This window comes from Fundulus heteroclitus, chromosome 23 (genome assembly GCF_011125445.2).
Source record: "Fundulus heteroclitus isolate FHET01 chromosome 23, MU-UCD_Fhet_4.1, whole genome shotgun sequence".
In the NCBI taxonomy this organism is placed as follows: Eukaryota; Metazoa; Chordata; class Actinopteri; order Cyprinodontiformes; family Fundulidae; genus Fundulus; species Fundulus heteroclitus.
Window position 1 is genome coordinate 34,760,766 of NC_046383.1, and position 27,382 is coordinate 34,788,147.

Genomic DNA, 27,382 nt, shown 5'->3' on the forward strand with positions numbered 1-27,382 from the left:
TAACTCTACTTCCAACTATCTGAAATATAAACTAAAGCTCACCAATCAGTTCTAAAACATCTTTAGAGGAACCCTTGTTGATCCCTGGAGAACCACCGTACCAGTTTAGCGGTTTACATTTTATCCAAGTGTCTTTTACTGATGTGAGCAGCAACTCGTGGTCTTGTCTTACTTTTTATTGATAATTTTAACCTGGACAAAAACCAAACATTTATCACAGGATCAGCCCGATCCAAATACGTACCATGACACAGGGCAGCTCCCCTTGTAACAACGAATTTCCACTTCTTCTTCTTCTGTTTTAAAAGTGGTGCGCTCTTCTTCTTCTTCTTCTTCTTTTTCTTCTTCTTCTTCCTCTTCGTGTTTTAATGGCATCTGACATCCAAAAGGATCATTACCGCCATCTAGTGGTGCGCGCAGTGCACCCAGTTACCGCAACACTTATTCCCCCTCGGTAAAATCGGGGACATTTCCGGGGACAGCTGTAGCCGGGGACAGGTGGTCCAAAACGGGGACAGTCCCCGGAAATCGGGGACGTCTGGTCACCCTACCCCAGACTAAAGACATTGGTTTGTGAAAAAACCTGCAAAGCGACCTCACTGCTATTTACTCTTTAGGTGACTTCTGAAGCAAAATGATTCAGCTACATTTTATTTAAGGGTAAGAAAGTAAACGAGTCTGAAAACAGATGTTCACCAAACTATTTGGACTTTTTTTGTGATGAGACTGAATATAATGAAGGAAATCTGTAAAAGATTTAACATTTCTTTAACTGGCTGATCTACATATTTTAGGGAATAGTTATTGTGTTAATAGAGGCTTAGTAAATCTGTGGTCCAATTCTGCAGAAATCGGAACCGCTCTCACTAAATAAGGAGAGCTATTAGTTTCATCAAGTTTTTCTTCTTCTTCAAAATAGTCTTTCTTTCCCTCAGCGTCTCAGTCCTCAGTTGTCCTCCAAAACTTTAATAAGCCCAGAGCGCATCATTTTTTTTCCCTCAGCCCCTCAGTCTTCAGATGCTTTTTAAATGCCCAGAGCGCATTAATTGACACGTGAGCAATTTCTGTTTTTATTGGTTAGCGGTTGCTAGACAAACTCCTGCACCTCTGTGACCCGCTCTGATACACTTCTCTTAACAACAGAGAGGGATGGGGAGGTGGGGGCAGGACTCTGGTGTGGTGGTGGAGCTTGCTAAAATCTGCAGGGTTGAAGGCTGTCAACCTCCTGAACTATCTCCAGCTCAGAGAAGAGTCCTCAGGTGAGAGCTGTTGTCAGTGCAAGTATGATTAAAAAGGAAGAGCAACTGAATAAAATAACACTAGATGCAACTCACTGGAAGATTGGGCTACTTTCCTGAACAGTCTTGAGGGAACCACATGTGGTCCTTGGGGGCTACCTGGTGCCTGTGAGCCCCATGTTGGTAACCCCTGCCCTAGGCTCTTGGGGAAAAACTGTTGCTGTCAAACTTGCCAAGTTAAGGCCAATGCTGTCAAACTGTGATCTTGATCTTGTGATTCCTGCTTTTATTTCTTCTGGCTCGAATTATTGTAATTCTCTTTTTACTTGTTTTAACAAAGCTGCTCTAATTCGCTTTCAGCTGGTCCAAAACGCTGCTGCAAGGCTTTTATTAACAGGGTCTAGCAGAAGGACTCACATTACTCCTATTCTATCCACCGTGCACTGGCTACCAATCAAATTTTGGATAACTTTAAAACTTTTAGTTTTCACTTTTAGAGCCTTGCATGGGTCAGATATGTTTCCGATCTGTTGCGCCCCGACACCTCCGGCTGCACCCTTCTGTCATGTTTTTGTGATGAACCCAAACACAACCACACACAGAGTTCTGTTTAGTGAGTTTATTGAAGATGATGAAGACCAGAGTTCAGACCAGACAGAAGTAGGAGGCTGTTAGTGGCTGAGGCTAGCAAGCTGGACGAAGACAGAGCATGGAGGCAGCAGAACCAGAAGCACGACAGAATGGAGACTTGGAACCAGAACTACAGCAGGCTGGCGGAGAATGGAGGAACTATGGACTGGACGAGACTGGATGAGGTGAGCAGCAGAAACAGAGGTAAGCAGGGAAACAGAACGAACCAACGAGGAACGACAGACTGCAGTGAGCTTAAGTAGTGAGGCTGACAGGTGTGCTGAATGCTGGCTGATTAGTAGCTGACAGGTGTGGATGATTACTGAACCGGAGACTGGAGCTGTATGGAAGGTGGAAAGTGTCTGAGTCTGTGCATGGTGTAGCAGACAGGCTGCATCATGACACCTTCAGTTATCAGGTCAGAACCTTCTCATGGTTCCAAGAACCCGTTTAAAAACCAGAGGAGGCCTGACTTTTCTAGCTATCATGTTGCTCACTCTGTTGACTCCTTCAAGAAGCAGCTGGAGACTTTACTGTTTAGGCAAGCCTTCTGTTGTCTTTTATGAAGCCCTGTGGGGTTTTATCTGTGAAAGGTGCAATATAAATATTTTTATTCTTCTTTGCAATGCACAGGTATTGTAAAGTAACTGATATTGCCGCAAATTCAGCTGTTTGAGGGTTGAAATATAAACCAGCTGTTACACAAGCCAACCTCAGAGCTTCTCATTTCTGCTTCAGCCATTTGCTGCGGTGCAGTGCACAAAATAAGCAGGAAGTACAAGGTACAAGTTTATCTTCTATTGAAAACCAAGAAATTACCAGAACTATATGGCTTAGCTGGTTTGTTTAAGGATTTTGAGAGGACCCAAGAAATACCCGAAAACAAGTAAGTACAAAACTTAAACAGTCTTTATTTTGAGGCTGGCGGCGCGGTCCCCTGGCTCGGCTCGCACTCTGCGACTGGCCGCTCCTGAAGGCAGAGTCGCAGGTTAGTGACCAGCAGATATTGACAGGTAGGAGAGAGAGAAGTTGGGTCACTAACCTGGACGTGCTGAGGGCAGAGCTCTGACTCCTTATGTCAATGGGGTCCGAGAGGGGGTTATCCAGGGCTCTTTGTACAGGTCCGGTCCGGGTCTTTGTCAAGGGGGAAATCCGTTTAATCCAGGCAGCGGTTTCCAAGGGAGAATCCAACAGAGAGTCCAGATCCAGGTCCAGGTCAAAAATCCAAAGAGCACAGACAGACAGGGGGCAGGCAAACTCGTTTTCTCACAGACAGGCTGGGGTCAGAAACACGGAGAGGCAGTCCAGTTCTCTGAGGCTGACAGGCAGAACCCAGGCAGTCAGACAAATCCAAAGGGGCATACTGGTTTCCAAAAACAGAGGCAAAACAGGTCGAGAGGCAGACAGGAATTCAAAACCAAGGCTGGAAGCGCTCACCGTATGGCTAGAGACGTTCTGGCACTGGAGGCTGCGAGGAGCAGAGCTTTTAAGCAGCCAGGGTGGAGAAAAACACAGGTGTGCTGATTGCAATCAGCAGCTCCAGTGCCAGAAACGTTACAGTTTGAACTGCCAACCAATCAGAACAGAGCGGGCATGCAGCTTAAGGAATGGGTGAGAGAGCTGAACAGCTTCGACCGTCCATGACGAATCTCTTCAGGTAGATTGTCTGTGTTCTTCAGAAGAATCTGAATGATGCTGTTGCACTGAGTCGGTCATCCGAGTCAGTTCTAAAAGCTGCAGGAGGAACCCGGTCCTGAAGCCGAGAACAGGAACAACAAACTCCTGTAAGTAACAGCAGGGGTCTCATTTTCATGGATTCACTGGTGTTAAACCACCTTAAAAAGATACAAGTTGTAGTTTCTTTAAAGTTAAACTCGAGGTTAATGTTTGAAACAGTCTACAGAATAAACATCAATACAGTGATGGATTTATTTGATCAAACATTTGGATTTGTTTTGTGTTTCTTCACATTTTTCTGTGTTTAACCTTAAGGAAAATTATAATAAATGACGAGGGCATTAAAAGAACTCATCATTCTTGGTTACTGACATTTTATTATTTCTTGCAGCTGATTTTTCACAGTTTTTAAACTCCAGAGAAAAGCTTGTTTTATTTTTTTATTTCAACATAAGAAAGATGTGGTGTGGTTTATGTAAAACTGATGGTTTGATGAGCAGCATCTCACTCTGACTCACACCAAGAGGAAAAAAACTGAGGTGTTATGTTGCATCTAAAACACACCGACTGACCAACATTGTTGCACACTTTGACTGTTTTAATCACTACCCTGCTGTCTATTTTTGTTCTCTTGCCTTACCATATTCAGTTCCTTTCTCTGTGTTCATTGTTGTTAGATAGGTGTTTAACATATTAGTTAGTTCCTTTTCTGTTATTTGAGCCTTTGGATTTATTTCTCTTAGACACTTAGACAACTTTATTTGTCATTTTGTATGTACAGAGTGCACGCCCAAGTTTTTGCCTCGGCGACCAGCCGAGCCGCCTGCCGCTTCGACTGCCGGTACACATCAGAATAAGAATCAGAGATACTTTAATAATCCCAGAGGGAAATTGCTGTTTCAGTACCATCACCATTACATACACATTACAAACATTTCAGGGGGGATACGGTTCACTGAGGCCGTGCAGCCAAGGACAATACTGTCCACAAGGCGCTACCCTTATCTGTAGAAGGAAGATTACAATAACATGAGGGAAAAGGGAGGGAGAAAAAAAAAAGGCAGATGTTTGTCAATTTATGCTCTCAAAATAAAGAATCAAACAACCGACAAAAAAAAACCTCATGGCACGAAAAGCACAAATACCACAAGACACATATATGCAGAAGGTAAACATTTGAGACCTGTCGCGTGTACGTAGGTTCATCAGTTTATGAGTATCAGTAATGTGTGTGTGTTTGGGTGAAAGTGTTTATATCTCCATGAACACTCTCCAGAGGCCATTGTCCTTGATGTTATCAGCCGGCCCACAGTTCAGAAAAAGCATCCACAGGTGTGCGCGGGGAATGGGGGTAGCTGGGGAGCTTTTCTGAGCATTCTCTGCCATAACAATCCAGGAGTAGAGATATGGAGGGCATAATCCAAATATGTTATTTGTTATGTGGGCAAGCTGCACTGCCTTTCCTATCAGCTTTAAGTCATTTTGCTGGCTCCAAATGGTAAATCCAATTATCCGAGTTGTTGGGCTTTTCTGCGCTTCACTTCCAGATTTTATCCAATCATCCCCTTGAGTTCAACCACCAAAGCAAGTCTGCGTTCCAGCACAGCCAGCTTTCGGCTCTGCTCCTTCACCTTCCCAGTTTGTCCGTTCACAGCCATAGTGAGCCCGTCATATGCAGTCGGCAGCCTGATCAAGGCCAAATGGCTACCGACATCTGCTGTATTTGCTGATACTTCAAAAATTCACAAAAACCAATAAGTAGAGATCCAAGTATCCTTAATCCAATGTAAAAGTTTCAAACGTCCAGGAATGACACAGGAATGAAGTTGAAAGACACACCGTTTTCCATTCAGGAATTTAGGGTGTAACTCACAAAATGAGTCAAATCAGGACCGGACGGGTCCCCCTTTCGTTGCCTACCCGTCGGAAAAAATGTATCAATAGTGTTGCGAGACCAGCTTACCAGATCCATGTTTTTCAGAGTTCAGTTGATATGAAGAAAGTGCTCAGAAAGACATAGCAAAGCAGGAGAGGGGGAGCGGGGGGGGGGGGGGGGCGGTGAAAAGCTGCAGAGGAGAGAAGAGACACGACCAACCTCGAAGAGATACAGAACAGAATAGGAGCTGCTGCTCCCGGAGTCCCACAGGCCAGTAAAGCCCGATAGGACTCCTTCTTCAGCTTGACGGTTTCCCTCACCGCCCATATCCACCAGCGTGTTCGAGGGTTGCCGCCGCGACATGCACCGACAACCTTGCGGCCACAGCTCTGACTAGCCACCTCAACAATAGAGGCGCGGAACATGGTCCATTCAGAGTCAAGGTCCCCAGCCTCCCTCGGGACGTGTTCAAAGCTCTCCCGGAGGTGGGAGTTAAAGCTCCGTCTCACGGGGGACTCTGCCAGACGTTCCCAGCAAACCCTCACAATACTTTTGGGCCTGCCACGTCTGACCAGCTTCCTCCCCCACCATCGGAGCCAACTCACCACCAGGTAGTGGTCTGTGGAGAGCTCCGCCCCTCTCTTCACTCGAGTGTCCAAGACATGCTGCCGCAGGTCAGATGAAACAACAACAAAGTCGATCATTAAACTGTGGCCTAGGGTGTCCTTGTGCCAAGAGCACATGTGGACACGCTTATGCTTGAACATGGTGTTCGTGATGGACAATCCATGATGAGCACAGAAGTCCAACAACAGAACACCACTCGAGTTCAGATTAGGTGGGCCATTCCTCCCGACCACGCCCCTCCAGGTCCCACTGTCATTGCCCACGAGAGCGTTGAAGTCCCCCAGCAAAATGAGGGAGTCCCCAGGAAGGGCACTCTCCAGTACCCCTTCCAAGGACTCCGAAAAGGGTGGGTAATCTGAACTGCTGTTTGGTGCATAAGCACAAACAACAGTCAGAACCCGTCCCCCCACACGAATGTGGAGGGAGGCCACCCTCTCATTCACCGGGGAGAACCCCAACGTGCAGGCACTGAGATGAGGTGCAACAAGTATGCCCACTCCAGCTCTGTGCCTCTCACCAGGGGCAACTCCAAAATGGAGGAATGTCCAGCCCCTCTCGAGGAGACTGGTTCCATAGCCAGAGCCATGCATCGAGTCGGAACCTCTCAACCTCGTGTACTAGCTCAGGCTCCTTCCCCACCAGAGGGGTGACATTCCACGTCCCAAGCCAGCTTCTGCAGCCGAGGATCGTAACGCCAAGGTCCCCGCCCTCTACTGCAACCCGTTGCACAATGCACACGACCCCTTTGGCCCCTCCCATAGGTGGTCGGCTACCCGGCGTCTCAGGAGGGGGAAGCAGTGCGGTATCAACACTGTTTATAGTGGGGGTGGTGTGCTGCTGACCTCGACTCAGGACGTCATGCGTCGGTGAGCGGAATACTTTGAAGACCTCCTTAATCCTACCAACACATCTTCCATTGCGGAAGCAGAGCCTGAGGACTCTGGGTCGGGTTCTCCCATCTCTGGTGCTGAGGTTGCAGAGGTTGTTAAAAAGCTTCTTGGTGGCAAGGCCCCGGGGGTGGATGAGATTCGCCCTGAGTACCTTAAGGCTCTGGATGTTGTGGGGCTGTGTTGGTTAACGCGGCTCTGGATCATTGTGTGGACATCGGGGGCAGTTCCCCTGGATTGGCAGACTGGGGTGGTGGTCCCCCTATTTAAAAAAGGGGGACTGGAGGGTGTGTTCCAACTACAGAGGAATCACGATCTTAAGCCTCCCTGGCAAGGTCTATACATGGGGTTCTGGAAAGGAGGGTCTGTCGGAAAGTCGAATCTCGGATTCAGGAAGACCAGTGTTATTTTCGTCCCGGCCGTGGAACACTGGACCAGCTCTATACCCTCAGCAGGATCCTGGAGGGGGCATGGGAGTTTGCCCAATCAGTCTACATGTGCTTTGTGGATCTGGAGAAGGCATTCGACCGTGTCCCCCGGGGGATCCTGTGGGGGGTACTCCGGGAGTATGGAGTACCGGACCCTTTAATAAGGGCTGTCAGGTCTCTATATGACCGGTGTTAGAGTCTGGTCCGCATTGCCGGCAGTAAGTCAGACTCGTTTCCGGTGAGAGTTGGACTCCGCCAAGGTTGCCCTTTGTCACCGATTCTGTTCATAACTTTTATGGCCAGAATTTCTAGGCGCAGCCAAGGTGTTGAGGGGATCCGTTTTGGTTGCCTTAGGATTGCGTCTCTGCTATTTGCGGATGACGTGGTCCTATTGGCTTCATCAGGGTGTGATCTACAGCTCTCACTAGAGTGGTTCGAGTGCGAAGCGGCTGGGATGAAAATCAGTGCCTCCAAATCCGAGACCATGATCTTGAACCGGAAAAGGGTAGGGTGCCTCCTCCGGGTTGGGGAGGATGTGCTGCCCCTAGTGGAGGAGTTCAAGTATCTTGGGGTCTTGTTCACGAATGAGGGGAGGATGGAGCGGGAGATCGACAGGCGGATTGGTGCGGTGTCTGCTGTGAAGTTGGCGCTGTACCGATTCGTTGTGGTGAAGAGAGAGCGGAGCCAAAAGGCGAAGTTCTCGATTTACCAGTCGATCTACGTTCCTACCCTCATCTATGGTCACGAGCTTTGGGTCATGACCGAAAGAACGAGATCCCGGATACAAGCGGCCAAAATGAGTTTTCTCCGTAGTGTGTCTGGGCTCTCCCTTAGAGATATGGTGAGGAGCTCAGTCATCCGGGGAGGACTCAGAGTAGAGCCGCTGCTCCTCCACGTCCAGAGGAGCCAGTTGAGGTGGCTCGGGCATCTGGTCAGGATGCCTCCTGGACGCCTCCCTGGTGAGGTGTTCCGGGCACGTCCCACCAGGAGGAGACCCAGGGGAAGCCAGGACACGCTGGAGGGACTATGTATCTCGGCTGGCCTGGTAACGCCTTGGGATTCCCCTGGAGGAGCTGGCCCAAGTGGCCGGGGAGGGGGACGTCTGGGCCTCCCTACTGAAGCTGTTACCTGCGACCTGACCCCGGATAAGCGGAAGACAACGGACGGACGGACGGACAGAGTGCCTACAAAACGAAATTCGCATACAGCTTATAGGAGTATAGTCAGATTCCAGGTGGAATAAGGCAACATTGCAATATAAAGTGCAGCAGTTATTAAAATGTTAGCATATAACAGTGCAAAAAAGTGTTATATTATGCAGGAGAATTTACAAACCATTTTTAATGTGCAAAATAATGGTGCAAAAAGGCATTTGTGCAAAAATGCATTTCCATTGAGTAAAGGGAAACTAAGAGTTCGGCAGCATTGGTAATGCCAGATAGAGATGTAGTGACGCAGATGTGCAGATGTACAGATGTGGTGCAGAGTCCAGTATAGACTTCAACAGTTCAACAGTCTGATAGCAACAGGGAAAAAGCTGTTGCAGAACCTGGTGGACCTGCAGCGGATTCTGCGGAACCTCTTTCCAGAGGGCAGAAGGGAGAACAGTCCATGGTAGGGGTGTGAGGGGTCCCTGATGATGTTATGGGCTCGAGACGTGCAACGCTGGGATGAAATGTACTTAATGAAGGGAAGAGGAGCCCTGATGATCCCTTTCTGCTGTTCATACATCTCTGCATTGCTTATTCTTCTGTTTAATGGCCTATTTCTCTGTCTGCATGTCCTGTTGCGTTCAAGACCTCGTGTTTTCTGTTTACGTATTAATACCACAACCATGCTCCTCCAAAGGTCCATCTTACAACCTGCAATCACACTTGACCCAACTAAAGGAAGACTAATCTCAGAGGGCCATCTGACTGTGGTGGCAATGCTCAGGGATCTAAACCCTGCAAAAGTTATGCTTTTAGGAGAAATACAGTCAACATAAACTATCCAGCCACTTTATTTTGTGTAAAACTTTTGCTTGTTAACACAGCGAGCAAATCAGCTAATGACGATGTGGCAACTCAGTTCATCTAAAGAAAATATTTGAACCATGGTTAGTGATACAAGACAGGCTGGCCTGGGTATTTCAGAAACTGCTGATCTGTAGGGATTTTCACCGACAACCTGCAGAGAATTAGTAGCGGCAGCTGTGTGGATGGCAATAATTTGTTGATGGCAGAGTGTAATAGGAAAGTCAAACCTATAACTGACCTTCAAGGCTTATTATTAATAATAATAACTTCAATTTATATAGCGCCTTTCAGGAGACCCAAGGTCGCTTTACAAGAGTGGGAGTAGGGGGGTAGGGACAGGGTGGGGGTTTAGGGAGGGTAGGCAGGAGAGAAAAGGTGTGTTTTGAGGTGCTTTTGGAACTGTGTCAGGGAAGTGGCAGAATGGATAAGAGGGGGCAGGGTGTTCCAAAGAGTAGGGGCAATTGCACAGAAAGCCCTGTCACCAAAGGGTTTGAGTCTGGTGCGGGGAATGGAGAGTAAGTCCTTGCTGGTGGAACGCAGGGACCGTGACTGGGTGAACGGGTGGAGGAGGTCAGTGATGTACTTGGGTGCCAGTAAGTGAAGTGATTTGTAAGTGAGGAGGAGGATTTTGTAGCTGATGCGTTGTTTGATTGGCAGCCAGTGGAGTTTCTTGAGGATGGGGGTGATGTGCTGCCAGGGCTTGGTGTGGGTTAACACCCTGGCAGCTGAGTTCTGGACATACTGCAATCTGTCTAGGGCTTTGTTGGGCAACCCAGACAGGACACCATTGCAGTAGTCCAGACGGGAGGTGACGAATGCATGAATGAGAGTTTCTGTGACTAAGTCGGTAAGAGATGGCCGGAGTCTTGAAATGTTATGGAGGTGAAAGAAGGCAGATTTGGTGATGCTCTGGATGTGGAAACTGAATGAGAGTGTGGAGTCCAAAATGATGCCCAGGTTCCGCACTTTGGGCGATGGAGAGGTGGGACAGCAGTCGATGACCAGGGTGAGGTCTCCAACCTTCCTGAGCAGTAGTGCTGGGGCCACCACCATGAGCTCTGTCTTGTTGGTGTTGAGTTTCAGAAGGTTGTTGGTCATCCAGGTTTTGATATCATGCAGACACTGTATATTGTAATGTTATTATAATAAAATAACATTACAATATACAGTGCAGCAGTGATAAGAATTTAACAGTTTTTGTTTAAAGAGTGTGCAGAAAATTATTATTCTGTGTTTATAGTGCAAAAATAATGGTGCAAAAAAGGCATTAATTTTAAAAGTTCAATGTTGGCAGTGCAAAATAATAATGGTGCAAAAAAAGGCAATAAACGTTCAGTTGCATACTTTTGAATTCTCAAGATGTTTGTAGATGCTCTCTATCCATCCACCATTTCCATGTGATTTGTCTGACTGAGATATCTTTTGCTGCTTATGATAAACCTGCAGAAACATGGTTATCGATAACTCCTCGGGACCCAGGCAGAACAGCACGTGTGATCCAGTGGAAAGAACATACCACCCTTTGCTAATACTGGGCTACAGTCTGCTGCTTCTGGTGAGCATCCTGTCTTCAGGTTGTCCCATCAAGAAAAAAACATTCAAAACAAAAGAAGTTTTGGTCTCATCATCTACTCACACCTTGGTTTCCTCTGCAGGTGGGCTTGATCCTCAACTGCTTCACCTTGTGCTTTCACTGCCGTGGAGCTCATGGACAAGTTTCCAAGAGCTGGATGATCTACCTGAAACATCTGACAGCTGCAGACTTTTTGCTCTGTCTGAGCCTCCCGCTGCGTATCATCCACTACACCAGCACATCGCTCACTATTCATATGGTCTACTGCAGCTTTGGAGCTCCTCTAAGGTTCCTCAGCATGTGTGCCAGCATCCTGTTTATGGGCTACATCGCAACTAACAGGTACCAGACCTCAATTACCAGCCTGGCAAATAATTCAGACTAAGTTTAAAGCATAGGTCCCACATTATTTGGAAACTGATACAACTGGATAGATGGATAATTTTTTTAATCCTGCTGAGTTTCTTCAAGGAAATAGACATAACAACATTTTTATTGCATTGAGTGCATCCCTCAGTTGGGAGCAGAGATGTTCACAAACCCAGTTAAAATGTCAAGTCTTTTATTAGATCTCACACTTCGGTTACCTTAAGTCTAGTTAAGGAATCCAAACCAAGCTTTATAGACCGGCTGATGAGGCCTCGTTAGAGCATAGATTCACATGTAGCCTGGTTCAGAGGAGAAATGTTGTGGTGACATGCATGGAGGTGTGAATTGGGGTGAAACTTGGCAGGGATCAAACCTCTTGCTGTGTTGTAAGTTTTTGACAGTTGAGACCTTAGCCCTAAATGGCTTCCTTCATCCCTCTCTCAAACCATCTGTCTTCTCTGTCCAAAATGTGAACATTTTGGCCTCATCAGCAGGTCTATAAAGCTTGGAACTCCTCACTACTCCAGACATTTTGAACTGAGAAAGCTTCCTGGATGAGATGTGAAATGTCTTCAGCTTCAGAAGTCCAGTTGTTTTGTTTTTTAACCTTTTTCGGATTGATCATGACCTGGATGACTGAGAGTCTTCACCAGCACATTGACGGAGACTGCTCTCACAGTAACAGGCTAAACCATGGAGGAAGATCATTTCAGCTGCTTGCATCCAAGATCCGGTTCTATGAATCATTATCCATATCTTGGGGTGATGGTCAGAATATATGTGGAACAGTACATTGATAGCTCCATCTCCACCTTCGCTTCTTCTTCACCACTGCAGATGAGAGCAGCTCCCTCATTACTTCAAAGTTTCAACCAGTCTGTCCATCCTTGGCTCGATCTTCCTCCTGATGAAGCATGTGGCAACAGTAGAAAGGAATAACACCCTTTTAACAGGAAGAAATGTCCAGCAGAGCCAGAGCAACGCTTAGCATAGGCAACCATCTGCCAAGGCATAAAAGACTGTATTTACTTTTGTAAGTCTTAATGTATTTCATTCTGAAGAACGTCAGACAGTTAAGAAATCCTGAAATGATGATGAAAATAATTGAAACAAGTTTTTGCTAAACATTTGTCCTTCCTCACAGGTACATGAAGATCTTTTATTCTTCAGGAACTCACTTCCTGATGACTGCCAAAGCCTGCCACATCATCTCGATGACCACCTGGGTTGTTCTCCTGACCATAATGACATCATACACCATCCTGATGCTGATCACCCATAAAACTGCTCTTCCTGATCACAGCACCTGTTATCTTCTGCTAAATGAACACGTACAAAAACTGTATGGGGTGGTACATGCTTCTGCTGCCATCTCCTTCCTGTTGGTGCTCTGCTCTCTGGTCTTCTTCTACTACAGCACCTCCCGCAGGGTGCAGCAGTTCCAGCAGAGGCGGCTGGCCTCCTCCAACTCCAAGAAGCTGTTGAAGTCTCGCAGGAACATGTTGGTGTTGGTCAGCGTCTTCTGCTTTTGCTTTGTTCCTTATCACGTTATTCGACTTCCATACTACCTATTGGGAGGACGATGTTCAGTAGTTTGGTACTATGTGAAGGAGGTGGCTGTGTTTATATCAGTGTTTAATATCTGTCTGGATCCTCTTATTTACATTTTTCTTTGTAAGGACTTCAGGGCTCAGCTTAACCTGAAACAAATATTCAGCACCAAAGGCAACAGAAACACCTCTACTTCAGTTGCAAGCTACCGTAGGCGGGATCAGCTGAACACGAGAGCTCCCAGGTCCTAGAGGCCACAACAACAGCCACGGGAACCATCGGTCCAGTTTGATTCAGATTCAACTCATGACTTTTTGACTGTTCATTGCATAACAGTACACGCAATATATACAGATTTAGGTACTTAAGTATAACTGGTCATAACTCAGACTGCTAGGTGGCACCAAAGTGCATCCAATACGATATATACATCAAATAGCAGCCGTATGATCCAGACGCTATGTAAGACCCAAAAAAAAAAAAAATACAGTTTGAGCTGACTTTGCTATAGTCTACAGGGGAGTTCAATTTCCTTCTTAAACAATCACAAGTGTAATCACAAACACAGCCTAGAGTCATACAGAAACACTTTTAGGACTAGCAGCCATCTTCCTGAAGAATCCTGAGCTTAGGCACTGCTGCATGAAAATATTTCCTGTGTTGTGCAGTTAAATTCCAATATAGTCATTTAATATTTAATAAAGCCCAATTTGGATTTGATATTAGGACAACAAGGGGAAAGAGCTCTAGCATTCTCTTATAGCAAACTCTGCATATATATGACAACTTTTCTACAAATATAAGAATTTACTAACAGAAATGTTTTTAGGTATGTTTTCTACCTAGTAGACAGTGTTTGATGCATTATACAAGAGCAACACGTTTAATCATTTCATCTTTCATCTTTCTCGCATACTGGTAACAGATAATGATTCGTGATCAGACCATTCTGAAATGTAAAAGGAAAGATTTAAATAGCTATTTTCTCCGTGTTTTGAAGTGTTCTGATGTTCATGTTTGTACAATGTTATCAAACAATGGCTTCATATGTACATAGGGTTTATATCTGTGTAGTGGGTGGTATGAGGGAGGGGTCCAAAAACTGGTCAGCAACATCAATGTTCAATCATTTAATATTTCTCTCATACTGAGTTATCCATAGTTATTCATGATCAGACTTTCAGTTTTTAAAATGATGAGAATTGTGAACTACCCCTAAACAGTATTATAAAAACAGCACACATAAATTAGAGTATCCAAAGTGTTTAACTGATAAAGACATTGAAAAATATTAGATTAATGAAATGGCTAATAGTTTTAATCAGAGTGCGAAATATGGGGGGGGGGGGGGTCCGGGGGGGCTCAACCCCCCCGATTAACCCATGAGACCCCCTGAAAGCCTCAAAAGCAAAATTTAAAGGGGGTCCTAAATTGTGTCAAAAAATTTTAAAATCAAATATTTTTTGTCACTAATGGTCACTAAAATGTTTTTAAGCTCAACATGTCCAGTATTCAATTCAATTTTTTTTTCACAAATATGTTGCCAAGTGGAACCAGCCAATCCTGTTTGCGTATGCAAATTAGCCATGTGCGCGCGCAAAACAGAAGAAAGACGTAACGTTGACAACAATTAATACTAAAAATGTTTAAATTTTAGTATTAGGGACTGATCTTATCTGTTGTGCCTGTGCACTTTATCTGTTTCACTGTTGGTGAATGAGAAACATCCTCTCGAATCCTTGTATGTCTGGTGAATGTGAAGAATTGACATTAAAGCTGACTTTGGTTTTGACATTATAATGTTATAGGCCTACTGCATATTGAGAAAATTTAGATCGGTATTGCGCAACAATCGGGAGATGAGGACCCCCCCAAACATTGACAGGTATTTCGCACACTGGTTTTAATAATTTTTGAGTAAATCTTGGACCAGATTTGTCCAAACGGATCCCTGAGCATCCTGATAGGGCAAAAAACTGAATCAGAATAATAACCAGAAATTCCAGCTCTACATTGCAGCTGCCCCCTGGGTAGACTGACAGAAGTGAGGCTATCAGGTTTTGTTATTCCATGTTGACTCTGAACATGGAGGGATGTAAATGTTTATGATATTTTATTGAAGAAAGTGAGTAGTGGGAATTGGAGAAACCGGGAGGGCTCTGGTCATGGACTGAAAACAGAAAATAAACAAGTTTATACGCAGACAGCAGAAAAACTGGTAAGTTTAACAGTTCAGCGCATGCCCTTTGGTAAACATCATTGTGCAATCAAGCCATGAAGAATAAATCAGACTGAGTTGGAAACAACATGAAACGTGACACTGTTACAAGCATCCAGGGACTGGCTCTCACTGCAGGGGGGTTCACTGTATAAAAACTAGCTCCTCACACTTATGTTTCTCTTTACTTGTGGACCCTAAAGGAGAGAAGAGTCCACATTAGGGAGACCAGGCAGTTGTGCGGGCCGCATGGGGCTCAGAGACTCACAAGCATCTGCAGGGTTTACCAAGCCAAGTAAAGTCTGCTTTCTGTGAAACTAACATCATAATCAGATCACCGGTGGTCTGTCTAAGATGTGCAGGAGAAAGCTGACCTGGGAGCCGAGCCGCTATCCTGCAGGAGTGTAGAGACCCCATGATGCAACCCCCCTTCACAGAGCGAGCGCACCCCCTCCCAGGAGCCAGGTACAGCTGACCCAGAAAGGCCTGGCTGCCCAAACGATGGCTGTTTCCCCCTGTCGAGCTAGCCGTCTGCTCTTTGTTGCTGCTCACACAACCAGCCTTCACGCTGCTTCAGCTGCTTCCAGCTGGATGCCTTAAAGTGAACCCGAACTGACACAGAGGCACAGACAGGTTTGGCAGAGATTAAAATGGTTTTACTCTTTTGTTTTAAGCCCAGGATTTTACAGGCTAGTTTATGCTAGCATTATGGAAACCAAGCTTTGCTGATGTGTTAGCAAACTTTATTGCCATACAGGTTTTTTACACCAATGGGATATTAATGTCTGGGTTGTCTGGTCCACTCATTATTACCGAAATAGAACTGAAAAGTTTTTTTAATTAGCGGCAAATGTCTGCTAGCATAGCGGTATTAGTTTCCTGGATAGCATTAGTGCTACCACTGAGTCAACGCAACTACGGTTTGTTTCTAACATCATGCTTGTTTTCGTTTCAATCCGCCATCGCTTGATAGTGCTAATATGGAATATTAATGTCGATATAGTGGTGCTTGTGTAACGTTAGGATTCAATTCACGCTAATGTAAAATTACCCAAAGGAAGTCTCCCCGACATGTCATTTCTGGTTGATGTTATTAACTTGGTTGTTTAACCATAAACTACCAATTCAGTCCATAATCATTTTCCGTAGAAATAATTGCATTAACAAAATCAGCTATAGTCCTAAAGGCATTGATTTTACTGAGCAGGTAATTCTTTAAAATGTTTTTTTCTCAAATAATGTTTGTTTACCTCAGGATTTACATTGTGAGTGGGTTGAAACACATACCAAATGTTGTTCTAAATTAGTTAACCTCATTTCATATTCTTTAAGATGAACTTTGGTTCTTTAACTAAGATCAGCAGTGAACCAGGATTCACTGGATCATTCTGATGGTGATCAACCATTTTATTTTGTCTTTTTGTTTCTTTTGTGTGTACATAGTTCCTTAGCTTTTTTTATCTTAATTTTGCTTAGTAGTTTAGTTAAGCTTCACTAGCCTGGTAGAGAAGATTTGTTGATTGAAATATAGTGTTAATTAAGATAAACAGCATTCTATAGTGATGTTCTCTGGATGTTCATTTTATTTCTGTTAATAAATTCTTGAACTTGAAAAAAAATTGTCACTCATTTATTCTATGTGTGCAGAATTTGCTGTTAAAAGAACGGTAGTGCTTGAATTATTCCTTTCAACTATTGTCCTAATATCAGCTGTTGGGCTGATATTCACTGGACAACACCTAACAGACAGAAAGTTTTTATTAAACATTAAATAACTTAAAACAGTGTGTAATAACAATTGGCGTCCCTGGGGGGCATTCGTAAAACACAGCTTACGCTGCACACATATGAGAATTGTCACCTGTAACATTTTTAGACTTTTGGAAAAAAAGTTAACTCTAACAGTTTCTCAGCTAGTGATGATAAGATTTACTACAAAAGCATAAATTCAAATGCTTGAAATAATCAAGTTATTTGGTGTCACCAACAGTCTGATAGTTAACTAGAAAGTTAACTGTAAAATTAATCTTACTGTCTGAACCAAATTTTGTTGCACATCTGAGTCCAGATGCTGTGACGTGTCCTCATGTTTGCATAAACCACAATTCTTAAATGAAAAGTCCACAGTTATGCGTTTTCAAAATTAACTTCTGGTGCTCAAATATTGAACCTAAGATCCTCTGCATAATTGTCTAACAAGACCTTAAAGTATTTATTTATGTGCATGTTATAATATTTTTGTCTGTTTTATTCTTTCTTTGTATTTTTTCACCCTATATATTTCTGTGATGCTATTTATTTCCGTCTGTCCTTTTTACATTTTTGTTTGTAGTTTTTACATTTCTGTCTGTCCTTTTTACATTTCTGTTTGTTGTTTTTACATTTCTGTCTCTCGTTTTTACATTTCTGTATGCATTTCTGCCTCATTATGCAAATGAGGAGGGGCTGTGTCTTAAGGGCTAAACTTCTGCTCATTGGTTGGTTAGCATTTTACTGCATCGGTCAAATCTGGCTTTTCCCTGCACTAAAGCATTGTTTAGTAATGTCAAACTCAGCAGGCAGATGTTCAGTGTCCGACCTCTTAAGGGAAGTTGCTAATAGACTGGAAGAATTAGAACGCTGTACGGAGGGTCCGAAATTAACACTCGCCAGATGCCAAATGCGAGTAAATTTCCTGTTTGGCGAGTGAATTTCAGAGGGCTAGCTGCCACGTGGCGAGTAAATCTTTGTGCCAAATAAATAAAAAATAACATAAAAATAACGAAGCCCATCAGTGCTGCGGATGATCCGTTCACAGTTCTGTCCATCCACAGCTCAGTCAAGACCCGCCATCTGCGGAGCTAGTTCAGCTTCTTTCACATCTTAATTCTGCTGCAGGTAACAGAGCAGCAGGAAGAACGATCAGAGTCATGATTTTTTTGAGCGGCTCCCAGATAAAGCCTTCATTCAGAACGCAGTCATGGCTGCATGCTGGATCAGAAAACAGTTCTGCTAACCAGATGCATTCTAAAATGCTAAATTAGTCTGTTTATAAGTTTCGTTCTTATTTATCCTGCATTTTTTTAATTACGTGCGCTGTGTCTGTGCCTGAACGCTTTCTGCTCCTCTCTCCTCCCTTCCCTCGGAGCCAGGTGCTTTTATCAGCGGCCAGTCTTCAAAACATGAATCACTACGTTTAATGTCCTTCCACTCGTACCAAAATGTCCCGATTAAAAACAAATAGGAGAGTCAGTAGCTATGTTTCATGCTCTTTTGTATTTAACGACACAGAACCAGTGGTGCTACGGTGGACTGCTGCCTTGCGCTTGAATTCAGGTGCGCAAAATTACATTACATGTAATTTAAGTGCAGACTTTTTAAAGAACTTGTAAAATCAGGGGCTTCAGCTCAGACCCATTATTCCTTCTCTTACCTCTAAAGGAGCCCTTTACAGTCTTTATTTATCCATTTTCCCCACTGTTTATCCCTCGCGCGCAGCGCATGAGGGTAAAATCCAGCAGCTGGATCAACCGCGGTGAAGTTGGTCACCAAGTCAGCGGGATCTAGCTCACGGTTAATCCAGTTGAGGGACTCCGATTTCGGCCAGCGTCACTCAACTGCTCCCTCCGTCCACACGCGGTGGTGCAGTTAGGGACCGTCAAAAAATCGTTGAACCAAGCACTATTGATAAACAAAAATCAATAAATTCCTTGTCTTATGACCAGCTAAGATTAAACTAATATAAATTGATGCCAATAGATAAAATCTGTAAGGCACACTTGTTTTTATTCAATTTTAAGCTATTTTCTATTTTTAAAGATATTTTTAAAGACAAAAATTGGGACTTTTCTTCAATAGCTTCCAGGTCATGTGACCCACTCACTCAAATTATTTGTGAAACTGTTCTACTCCTTCAGCCAACTTTTGTCTTTGAAAAAATCTCCCCCTCATGTGCGCTGTACACTGAAAATGATACAGCTGCAGGTCTCAGCGACAGGTGACAGGCGTGGGATGATGAAAATCCTCATCTGGAATATTTCCCGACTGATCGAGCCTTGGTGTGAAGCAGTTCTCTGACACTAGAGAGCCTGAACAACTTTCTTGCTCACAGTAAAACAATGGGCGCGCCCCGGTGAGTTAATCATGGCAGAGAGTAGAACTGACACAATAAAAAGCATCCCTCCCACTCGTTGATCATCTGCACATGATGCGCTTTCAACGTTTTTGGCACAGATATGGTGAGATTATAAAAACTCTCATTCTTTTTTGGAGTATCTGTATCTTTCTTTACTCCGGCTTCCCCCCACAGTCCAAAAACATGACTGTTAGGTTAATTGGCTTCTCTTAATTGTCCTTAGGTGTGAGTGTGTGTGTGAATGGTTGTTTTTCCTGTCTGTCTATGCGTTGCCCTGCAACAGACTGGCGACCTGTCCAAGGTGTACCCCGGATGGATGGATGGATGGATGGATGGATGGATGGATGGATGGATGGATGGATGGATGGATGGATGGATGGATGGATATTTCTTTGACAGCATATATATATATATATATATATATATATATATATATATATATATATATATATATATATATATATATATATATATATATATACACACACACAAAGTCAGTACCATGGCAAAGCCATGGACAATGCAGACGACTCTCCCTGTGGCTCTGTCAATAATCTTCTAGCATAGGTGATTCTGCGTGTGGGGAAGGGGGGCCACCAAATAAAATTCTGCTTAGGGCCCCTAAGAGGCTCAGGCCGGCACTGGATAGAATAATGATAATATGTAGTCTTTTATTGCCTGGATGTGAATCTGATAATTCATATTGTACCTTTTATAATCAACTACAATATTTTCTTATCAAGCGAGCTATGCATAGGGCCCAATGTAAGTTTCGCAGCGCGGTGGGAGACTCGTTTTGGGGAAACTACGCTTGTAGCTCACTGTCTGCCTTGCTGTGGTTGCGGAGAGGTGTCTGTTTTGTAGAATAAATCATACGCCGATGAGTTATTGATCAGGAAAAGCCGAATCTGAAACCACAGAAAAACATTTCAGATCCCAAACGTACAGCGTTCTAACTCTTCCAGTCTATTAGCAGCTTCCCTTAAGAGGTCGGCCACTGAATGTCTGCCTGCTGAGTATGACATTACTAAACAATGCTTTAGTGCGGGGAAAAGCCACGTAGACTCGACCGATGCAGTAAAATGCTAACCAACCAATGGGAAGAAGTTGAGCCCTTAAGACACAGCCCCTCCTCATTTGCATAATGAGGCAGAAATGCATACAGAAATGTAAAAAGGACAGGCAGAAATAAATAGCATCACAGAAATAAATAGGGTAAAAAAATACAAAGGAAGAATAAAACAGACAAAAATATTATAGCATGCACATAAATAAATACTTGTTGAAGATTATAATGGACAATAGATAAATAAGGTAATTATTACAAAGGTGAATAAAGAAGATAATTAAAAGAGATATATCGTCATTTCAGCTTTTAACTTTCTGTTCTCTCTCTTTTATCTTCATAGTAGGTACACCTGGTCTGGCGTTCTGTTAACTGTGACATCATCCAGAGAAGACGGCTCACCCGCTACTACCATCTAATGTAGAACAGATTACTAGATCAATGTGTGCTTCTGTGCTTTTTTGTCTCTCTTGTTGTGTCTCTGCTCTGTCTTCTGTAACCCCCAGTCGGTCGAGGCAGATGACCGTTCATACTGAGCCTGGTTCTGCTGGAGGTTTTTCCTTCCCGCTAATGGGTGGTTTTTCTTTCCACTGTCGCTTCATGCTTGCTCAGTATGAGGGATTGCTGCAAAGCCATGGACAATGCAGACGACTCTCCCTGTGGCTCTACGGTTCTCCAGGAGTGAATGCTGCTTGTCGGGACTTTGATGCAATCAACTGGTTCCCTTATATAGGATATTTTTGACCAATCTGTATAGTCTGACTGATTTTGACTTTGTAAAGTGCCTCGAGATGACATGTTTCATGAATTGGCGCTATATAAATAAAATTGAATTGAATAAAATTGAATTGAATATACATTATTTGTCTCACTGTATAATTTAATTTCTACCTACATTTATTAGTTTATTGTATTTTTGATGGCAATTAATTGTTTGCTTATTTATTTATTGAGCATTTATTTATTTGTGTATTTATTTTAAAATATGGAAGACGTGGTCCTCCATATATCTGCAGATGAGTGGAGTAATTTAAATAGTTTTAACTTTGCTGCATGTGATGAAAAGATTAAGGAACTAATTATTTTTATTGGGAATCCAACTAAAAGGACTCAGATTCAAGAGGTTGTGGGAGAGCTTACATTGTTCTATCAGCTTAAGTCACTACTAGAAGATGAAAAATATTCTCAGTTGCAGGTAGACTATTAGAGGACCCTGCACAGAATGAGTGCTGCCAATCGTGAGCTCTCAAAGGCCAAGGTGAGGATCGAGGAAGCTGAATCTGAGATCAAGGTGTAACGTTTCTGGCACTGGAGCTGCTAATTGCAATCAGCGCACCTGTTCTGACTCCATCCCAACTGCATAAAGGCCCTGTCCTTCTCAGCCTCCAGTGCCAGAACGTCTCGAGCCATCCCGGTGAGAACTTCCAGCAATTTTCTTGATAACCTGTCTGTTGCCCAACCTGTCTTTGCCCTAGTCTCCGAGCCTGCCTCATCCCTTTCTGGATTTTGTCTGCCTGCCTGAGTCCTGCTTGTCAGCCTCTGGACCCAGGATTGCCCACCCGTGTTTCTGACCCTGCCGGTCCGTGACTACTGGAATTTGCCTGTCCCCTTTAACTGACTGTGCTTTGTGGATGCTGGACCTGGACCCCTCTCTTGGATTTCCCCTTGGATCTGCCTCTGGATATATTGGCCTCCCCGTGATCAGACCCGGACTGCCCCTGCATAAACGCCCCTGGAAACGCCCGCACAGCTTCAGCCTCGCTCTGGAGCAAATTCGTCCGAACAAGCTAGCTCCTTGTCAGGTTGGCGGCCTAGCTTCTAGCTCGTATCTCGTCTGCCTCTGCTGGTCACTAACCTGTTCCTTTGCCTCCAGGAGTTGCCAGCCAGTGAGCACGAGCAGCGCGTCCGGAGAGCCTGCGCTTTCCCTCCATTTAAATAAAATCAGCTCAAGAGTCACTGACCTGTTTCGGGTTGTCTTTCGGTCCGTCCTCAGTTATCACACAAGGAGCTCAAAACTTAATATCAGCGAGCCTGTGTCTCAACAGGGAAGTGAGTCCACAACCCCTCACCCCTCAGGTGAAATCCTCACATGATCAACCCCAGCAGGTTGACTCTTAGCAGGAGCAAGAATCACAAAACAGCTTTGGAGTTTCTAACAAAGCACCTACTATAGAACCAATCTTGCCACAATTTAGAACAGAGCTTCTAAATTTTGAGTTTACAGAAAGTATTTCCACTGACTCAATGGGAGGTGCTGGAAGTCAGACTGTCCACAGTGGAGACTTGCACCATCCTGCTGCAGTGGACAGTCAGAAAGAGTACCAGGTAAATAACTCTACAGACACCGGTGGATCAGATTGGAGGGATGACCAGCCATCACACCTGACTCATACCACCACCTGTCCTGACTCTGTGCTGCCCCCTAAGGGCCAGAAGAGTCACTTGGGTGGCTGTGGTATGAATATTATTCAGAAGTCACTATGGCCTCACGCCACTCAGACATGTGAGCATGGGCCCGCTGATCGCAAGGCCAAATGCTGCGTAGCTACTGTGCGGGATGTTGATTGTTTAGGATAGACTCTTTGTTTTGTCTCATGCCAAGGCCACCATGGAGTATTAGGGAGAGCTGAAACCGAGGAGGGGCAGAGACAGACAGACGCAGACTGCAGCGGTACTGTGGGGTGCAATTACTTTACATCTATATGATCTCCGGTCTGTTTCTCAATAAAAGTGCTGGAACTTCCTCACTCCACCATCTCCTTATTCAATAACTCTAGGGAAGTCAGTTATTGTTGTTTAGAACTCCAACCACAGTGGCCCACACCAACCTAAACCCCCACCACCATGTCAGAGTTCACACCTTGGAAAACTCTCACTTAGATCAGGAACATTCTTCCTTACATCATGAAAGGTTAGTTCAAATGCCTCCATCATTTCCTGAACTTAACCAGCTTTATTTCCCGGGTGGTCTAGGTCCACCTCCTAAGTACGGTATACATATTTTTCCGACTTGAATCCTTTGCTTGGGACATAGAACATTTCAACCCAGATAATCAGGATTCAAAAAATGATTATCTGCAGGAAGTTGAACGTTGTCTTTAGGAAAACAACAGCTTAAAGTGTTCATATTTTCATTAAAGCTCTTGCTCCAGAGATTTGAGGCAGTCATTCAGCTCTTTGCAAAGCCTTAAGGAAAGAATATTCTGTGTATAGGGAACAGGCTTCCATAACACCTGACTGGCTGCCACGAAAGTCTAAGCAGCCAGATAAAAATCAACCTTATCACAATGCAAAACCAAAGGGTAACATTGGTAAAAGAAGGAGCCATTCCTAAGAAGTGACCACAAAGGAAAACTTTGAAAGTATCTGCAGAGATTTTCTCACAGACTTCTTGGACTGTGGGAGGAAGCTGGAGAGAACCATGCACAAGCACAGAACATGCAAACTCACAGGGAGAACATGCAAACTCCATGCAGAGAGACCCAGGGTGGACTCCAACCTAGGGCCTTCTTGCTGCAAGGCAACAGCACACTGGCTGAAAAAGAACACGCAATGTGTTGAATTACTACTCAGACCACAGCCTGACTGAAGGCTGTGGTTAGACCCTTACAGAGCTGAGCAGAAACCTCGTTGAACTGAGGTGCAGCTGCACAACTACACCATGCTCACCTTCCAAGCAGAGGTGGAGATGTTGCTTTTAAACTTAAGCTTTTTTGCATTCAACATTTTCTGTCCAGGACCCCCTTGAGCCCCTTTTGCTGAGGCTGGGGGGGGGGACCTTACAAACCCCCTGCAGTTCCTTTGCAACCAACCTATAGGTTACGACCCGGACAATGAAGACTTCTGCCTTAGACACCTTGTCATCTCAGGGTCTTGATAAATAATACATTTTTGGAAAAATAAGTCTTCAAAAAGATTAAAAGCTTTCAGGGTTTGTGTGTTTAATCTAGTTAGCCACTGGAGGGCGCAGCGCAGCCAGCTTTGCTGAAACCTACACACCATGGCATCATCATCGTCATTATGTTTCTTCTATTTAACTATACTGGTTGGATGTGTTCCTGCTCCTGATTCATCTTCACTGTTATCAGTTCACTTACTCACCTCACTCCTGCTTCTCTAGTTGGACCCGGTTCCTGTTCCCTGGAAGGACTTCTCCTGACAATGTGGAAACCAACAATAATATTAATAACTTTAACTCATCTCCTGAGATAATCTTTGCATGTAGGCCTTAACAAAAAGATGACAAGTAGAAAGGATGTTGGTGTAAAGATTGTACCTAAATAACTCTGAATCCTGGAAAGGTTTCCTGAGGTGAAAACGTTGGGAATAAAAGAATGGCCCCAAAGAACTACCCTGGTTAGTGGAAACACATCTTTAAGGAGCTTATAGTAAATGGCTTGTACTTGTGCAGCACTTCACACACATTCAAGGTGCTGAGCTGTGCTAATAGCCACATCCTGAGACGGTTGGAGCGGGGGATCAAACCTGCTAGACAAACTCCTGCACCTCTGTGACCCGCTCTGATACACTTCTCTTAACAACAGAGAGGGATGGGGAGGTGGGGGCAGGACTCTGGTGTGGTGGTGGAGCTTGCTAAAATCTGCAGGGCTGAAGGCTGTTAACCTCCTGAACTTTCTCCAGCTCAGAGAAGAGTCCTCAGGTGAGAGCTGAGTTCTTGGAGAACAGCGTCTCTTTCAATCTGCACTTGAACTTTAAATCCATCTCTGTCTCCTGTTCAGTTTGTTTTTGTTCTTCTTTTGCCTCAACCTTCTGGATTTGGCTGCAAACCAGAGCTTGCTGTTTTTATAACAACAAGATCTTTCTTGCAAAAACCAGTTAAACTCTCAGAATCACCATAATCATGGTAAAAATAAAGATTCTTGATTCCTGAGACAGTTGTTTATCAGTAATCTTAAATTGTAGACATGTAATTGTAAGGTCATCTGCATTGAGCCAGAGTGAAAAAGCTCTCATTAAATCATGAAAATTATCCACTCTGTCAGAGGAACTGGTCTGTGTCGGTGTATGGTGATTTAAAGGACAAAATGTTTAATATTTAATATAATGTAGTAGCTCACCTGCTACTACCATCTAATGTAGAACAGATTACTGGATCAATGTGATCTTCTGTGCTTTTTTGTCTCTCTTGTTGTGTCTCTGTTCTGTCTTCTGTAACCCCAGTCGGTCGAGGCAGATGACCGTTCATACTGAGCCCGGTTCTGCCGGAGGTTTTCCTTCCCGTTAATGGGGAGTTTTTCTTCCCACTGTCGCTCCATGCTTGCTCAGTATGAGGGATTGCAGCAAAGCCATGGACAATGCAGACGACTCTCCCTGTAGCTCTACGCTTCTCCAGGAGTGAATGCTGCTTGTCGGGACTTTGATGCAATCAACTGGTTTCCTTATATAGGACATTTTTGACCAATCTGTATAATCTGACCCAATCTGTATAATATGATTGAACATGACTTTGTAAAGTGCCTTGAGATGACATGTTTCATGATTTGGCGCTATATAAATAAAATTGAATTGAATTGAATTGGATATAGTCACTGAACAATTCAATTCAATTTTCAATTCAATTTTATTTATATAGTGCCAAATCATGAAACATGTCATCTCAAGGCACTTTACAAAATCAAGTCCAATCATATTATACAGATTGGGTATAACACAGAGGGCATCAACAGCAGTTTCTTATTTGATATTTTATTTTCTAAAAGGTTAGAGGCTTCTACAGTGTGGAAAACGTTTATTTTTATTTTTATCTGTGTTTGTCTGTTTTGCAGAAGATTCCAGACTCTGACCTTTGCCCTTAACTGTGGTTCACCTCGATTCTTTGAGCTCCTCTGTTCAGACATCAGAAATCTTGGTGTAGGGTTCGACCAATCACTGCCACCTTAGGCCAGGGGTCACCAACCTTTTAGAAACTAAGAGCTACCTCATCAGTGCTGCGTCATACGAAGAGCTGCCGGTACTGACCTTTGACCTACAAGAGTCCGAGATCACCTTAACTATATGCAATGTAAACATTTGGCAAATGCTTTTGTCATTTTTAAATCTGTGCAAATACAAGTTTGATTAAGAAAGGAAGAGCAACTGAATAAAATAACACTTTAGATGCAACTCACTGGAAGATTGGGCTACTTTCCTGAACAGTCTTGAGGGAACCACATGTGGTCCTTGGGGGCTACCTGGTGCCTGTGGGCCCCATGTTGGTGACCCCTGCCCTAGGCTCTTGGGGAAAAACTGTTGCTGTCACCTGAGAAAAATTACCAAGTTTATTCTCTTTTTACTTGTTTTAACAAAGCTGCTCTAATTCGCTTTGAGCTGTTCTAAAACGCCGCTGCAAGGCTTTTATTAACAGGGTCTAGCAGAAGGACTCGCATTACTCCTATTCTATCCACCGTGCACTGACTACCAATCAAATTTCGGAAAACTTTAAAACTTTTAGTTTTCACTTTTAGAGCCTTGCATGGCTCAGATACATCACCGATCTGTTGCGCCTCGACACCTCCGGCTGCACCCTTCAGTTATCAGGTCAGAACCTTCTCATGGTTCCAAGAACCCGTTTAAAAACCAGAGGAGGCCTGACTTTTCTAGCTATCATGTTGCTCACTCTGTTGACTCCTTCAAGAAGCAGCTGGAGACTTTACTGTTTAGGCAAGCCTTTGGTTGGTTGTGTTTGGTTCTCAAGTTGTACTTTGTGATGTTATATTTTGATATACATTCTGTTTTCTTTTATGAAGCACTGTGGGGTTTTACATGTGAAAGGTGCTATATAAATAAAGTTTGCAATGCACAGGTATTATAAAGTAATACAAATTCAGCTGTTTGAGGGTTGAAATATAAACCAGCTGTTACACAGGCCAACCTCAGAGCTTCTCATTTCTGCTTCAGCCATTTGCAGCAATGCGGTGCACAAAATAAGCAGGAAGTACAAGGTGCAGGTTTCTCTTCTGTTGAAAACCAAAAAAATCAACATAACTATATGGCTTAGAGCCGCTGGTTTGAACTGCCAACCAATCAGAACAGAGCGGGCATGCAGCTGAAGGAATGGGTGAGAGAGCTGAACAGCTTCGACCGTCCATGACGAATCTCTTCAGGTAGATT

At 44.0% G+C, this 27,382-nt stretch overlaps 1 protein-coding gene across 1 annotated transcript; it reads left to right on the forward strand.

Annotated features, from left to right (window-relative positions):
- Positions 1 to 10,831: 10,831 nt before the first annotated feature.
- LOC118557546 (P2Y purinoceptor 14-like) lies at positions 10,832 to 13,125 on the forward strand. Its single transcript, XM_036127709.1, has 3 exons — positions 10,832 to 10,936; positions 11,037 to 11,296; positions 12,468 to 13,125. Exons 1-3 carry the CDS (start codon positions 10,832 to 10,834, stop codon positions 13,123 to 13,125), a joined length of 1,023 nt encoding a protein of 340 aa, XP_035983602.1.
- The last annotated feature ends 14,257 nt before the right edge of the window (positions 13,126 to 27,382 follow it).

Coding starts and splice junctions, on each gene's coding strand:
- LOC118557546 (XM_036127709.1), top strand. CDS start 10,832: ATGGTTATCGATAACTCCTCGGGACCCAGGCAGAACAGCACGTGTGAT. Junction 10,937..11,036: donor GCTACAGTCTGCTGCTTCTG/GTGAGCATCCTG, acceptor TTTCCTCTGCAG/GTGGGCTTGATCCTCAACTG. Junction 11,297..12,467: donor GGCTACATCGCAACTAACAG/GTACCAGACCTC, acceptor CCTTCCTCACAG/GTACATGAAGATCTTTTATT.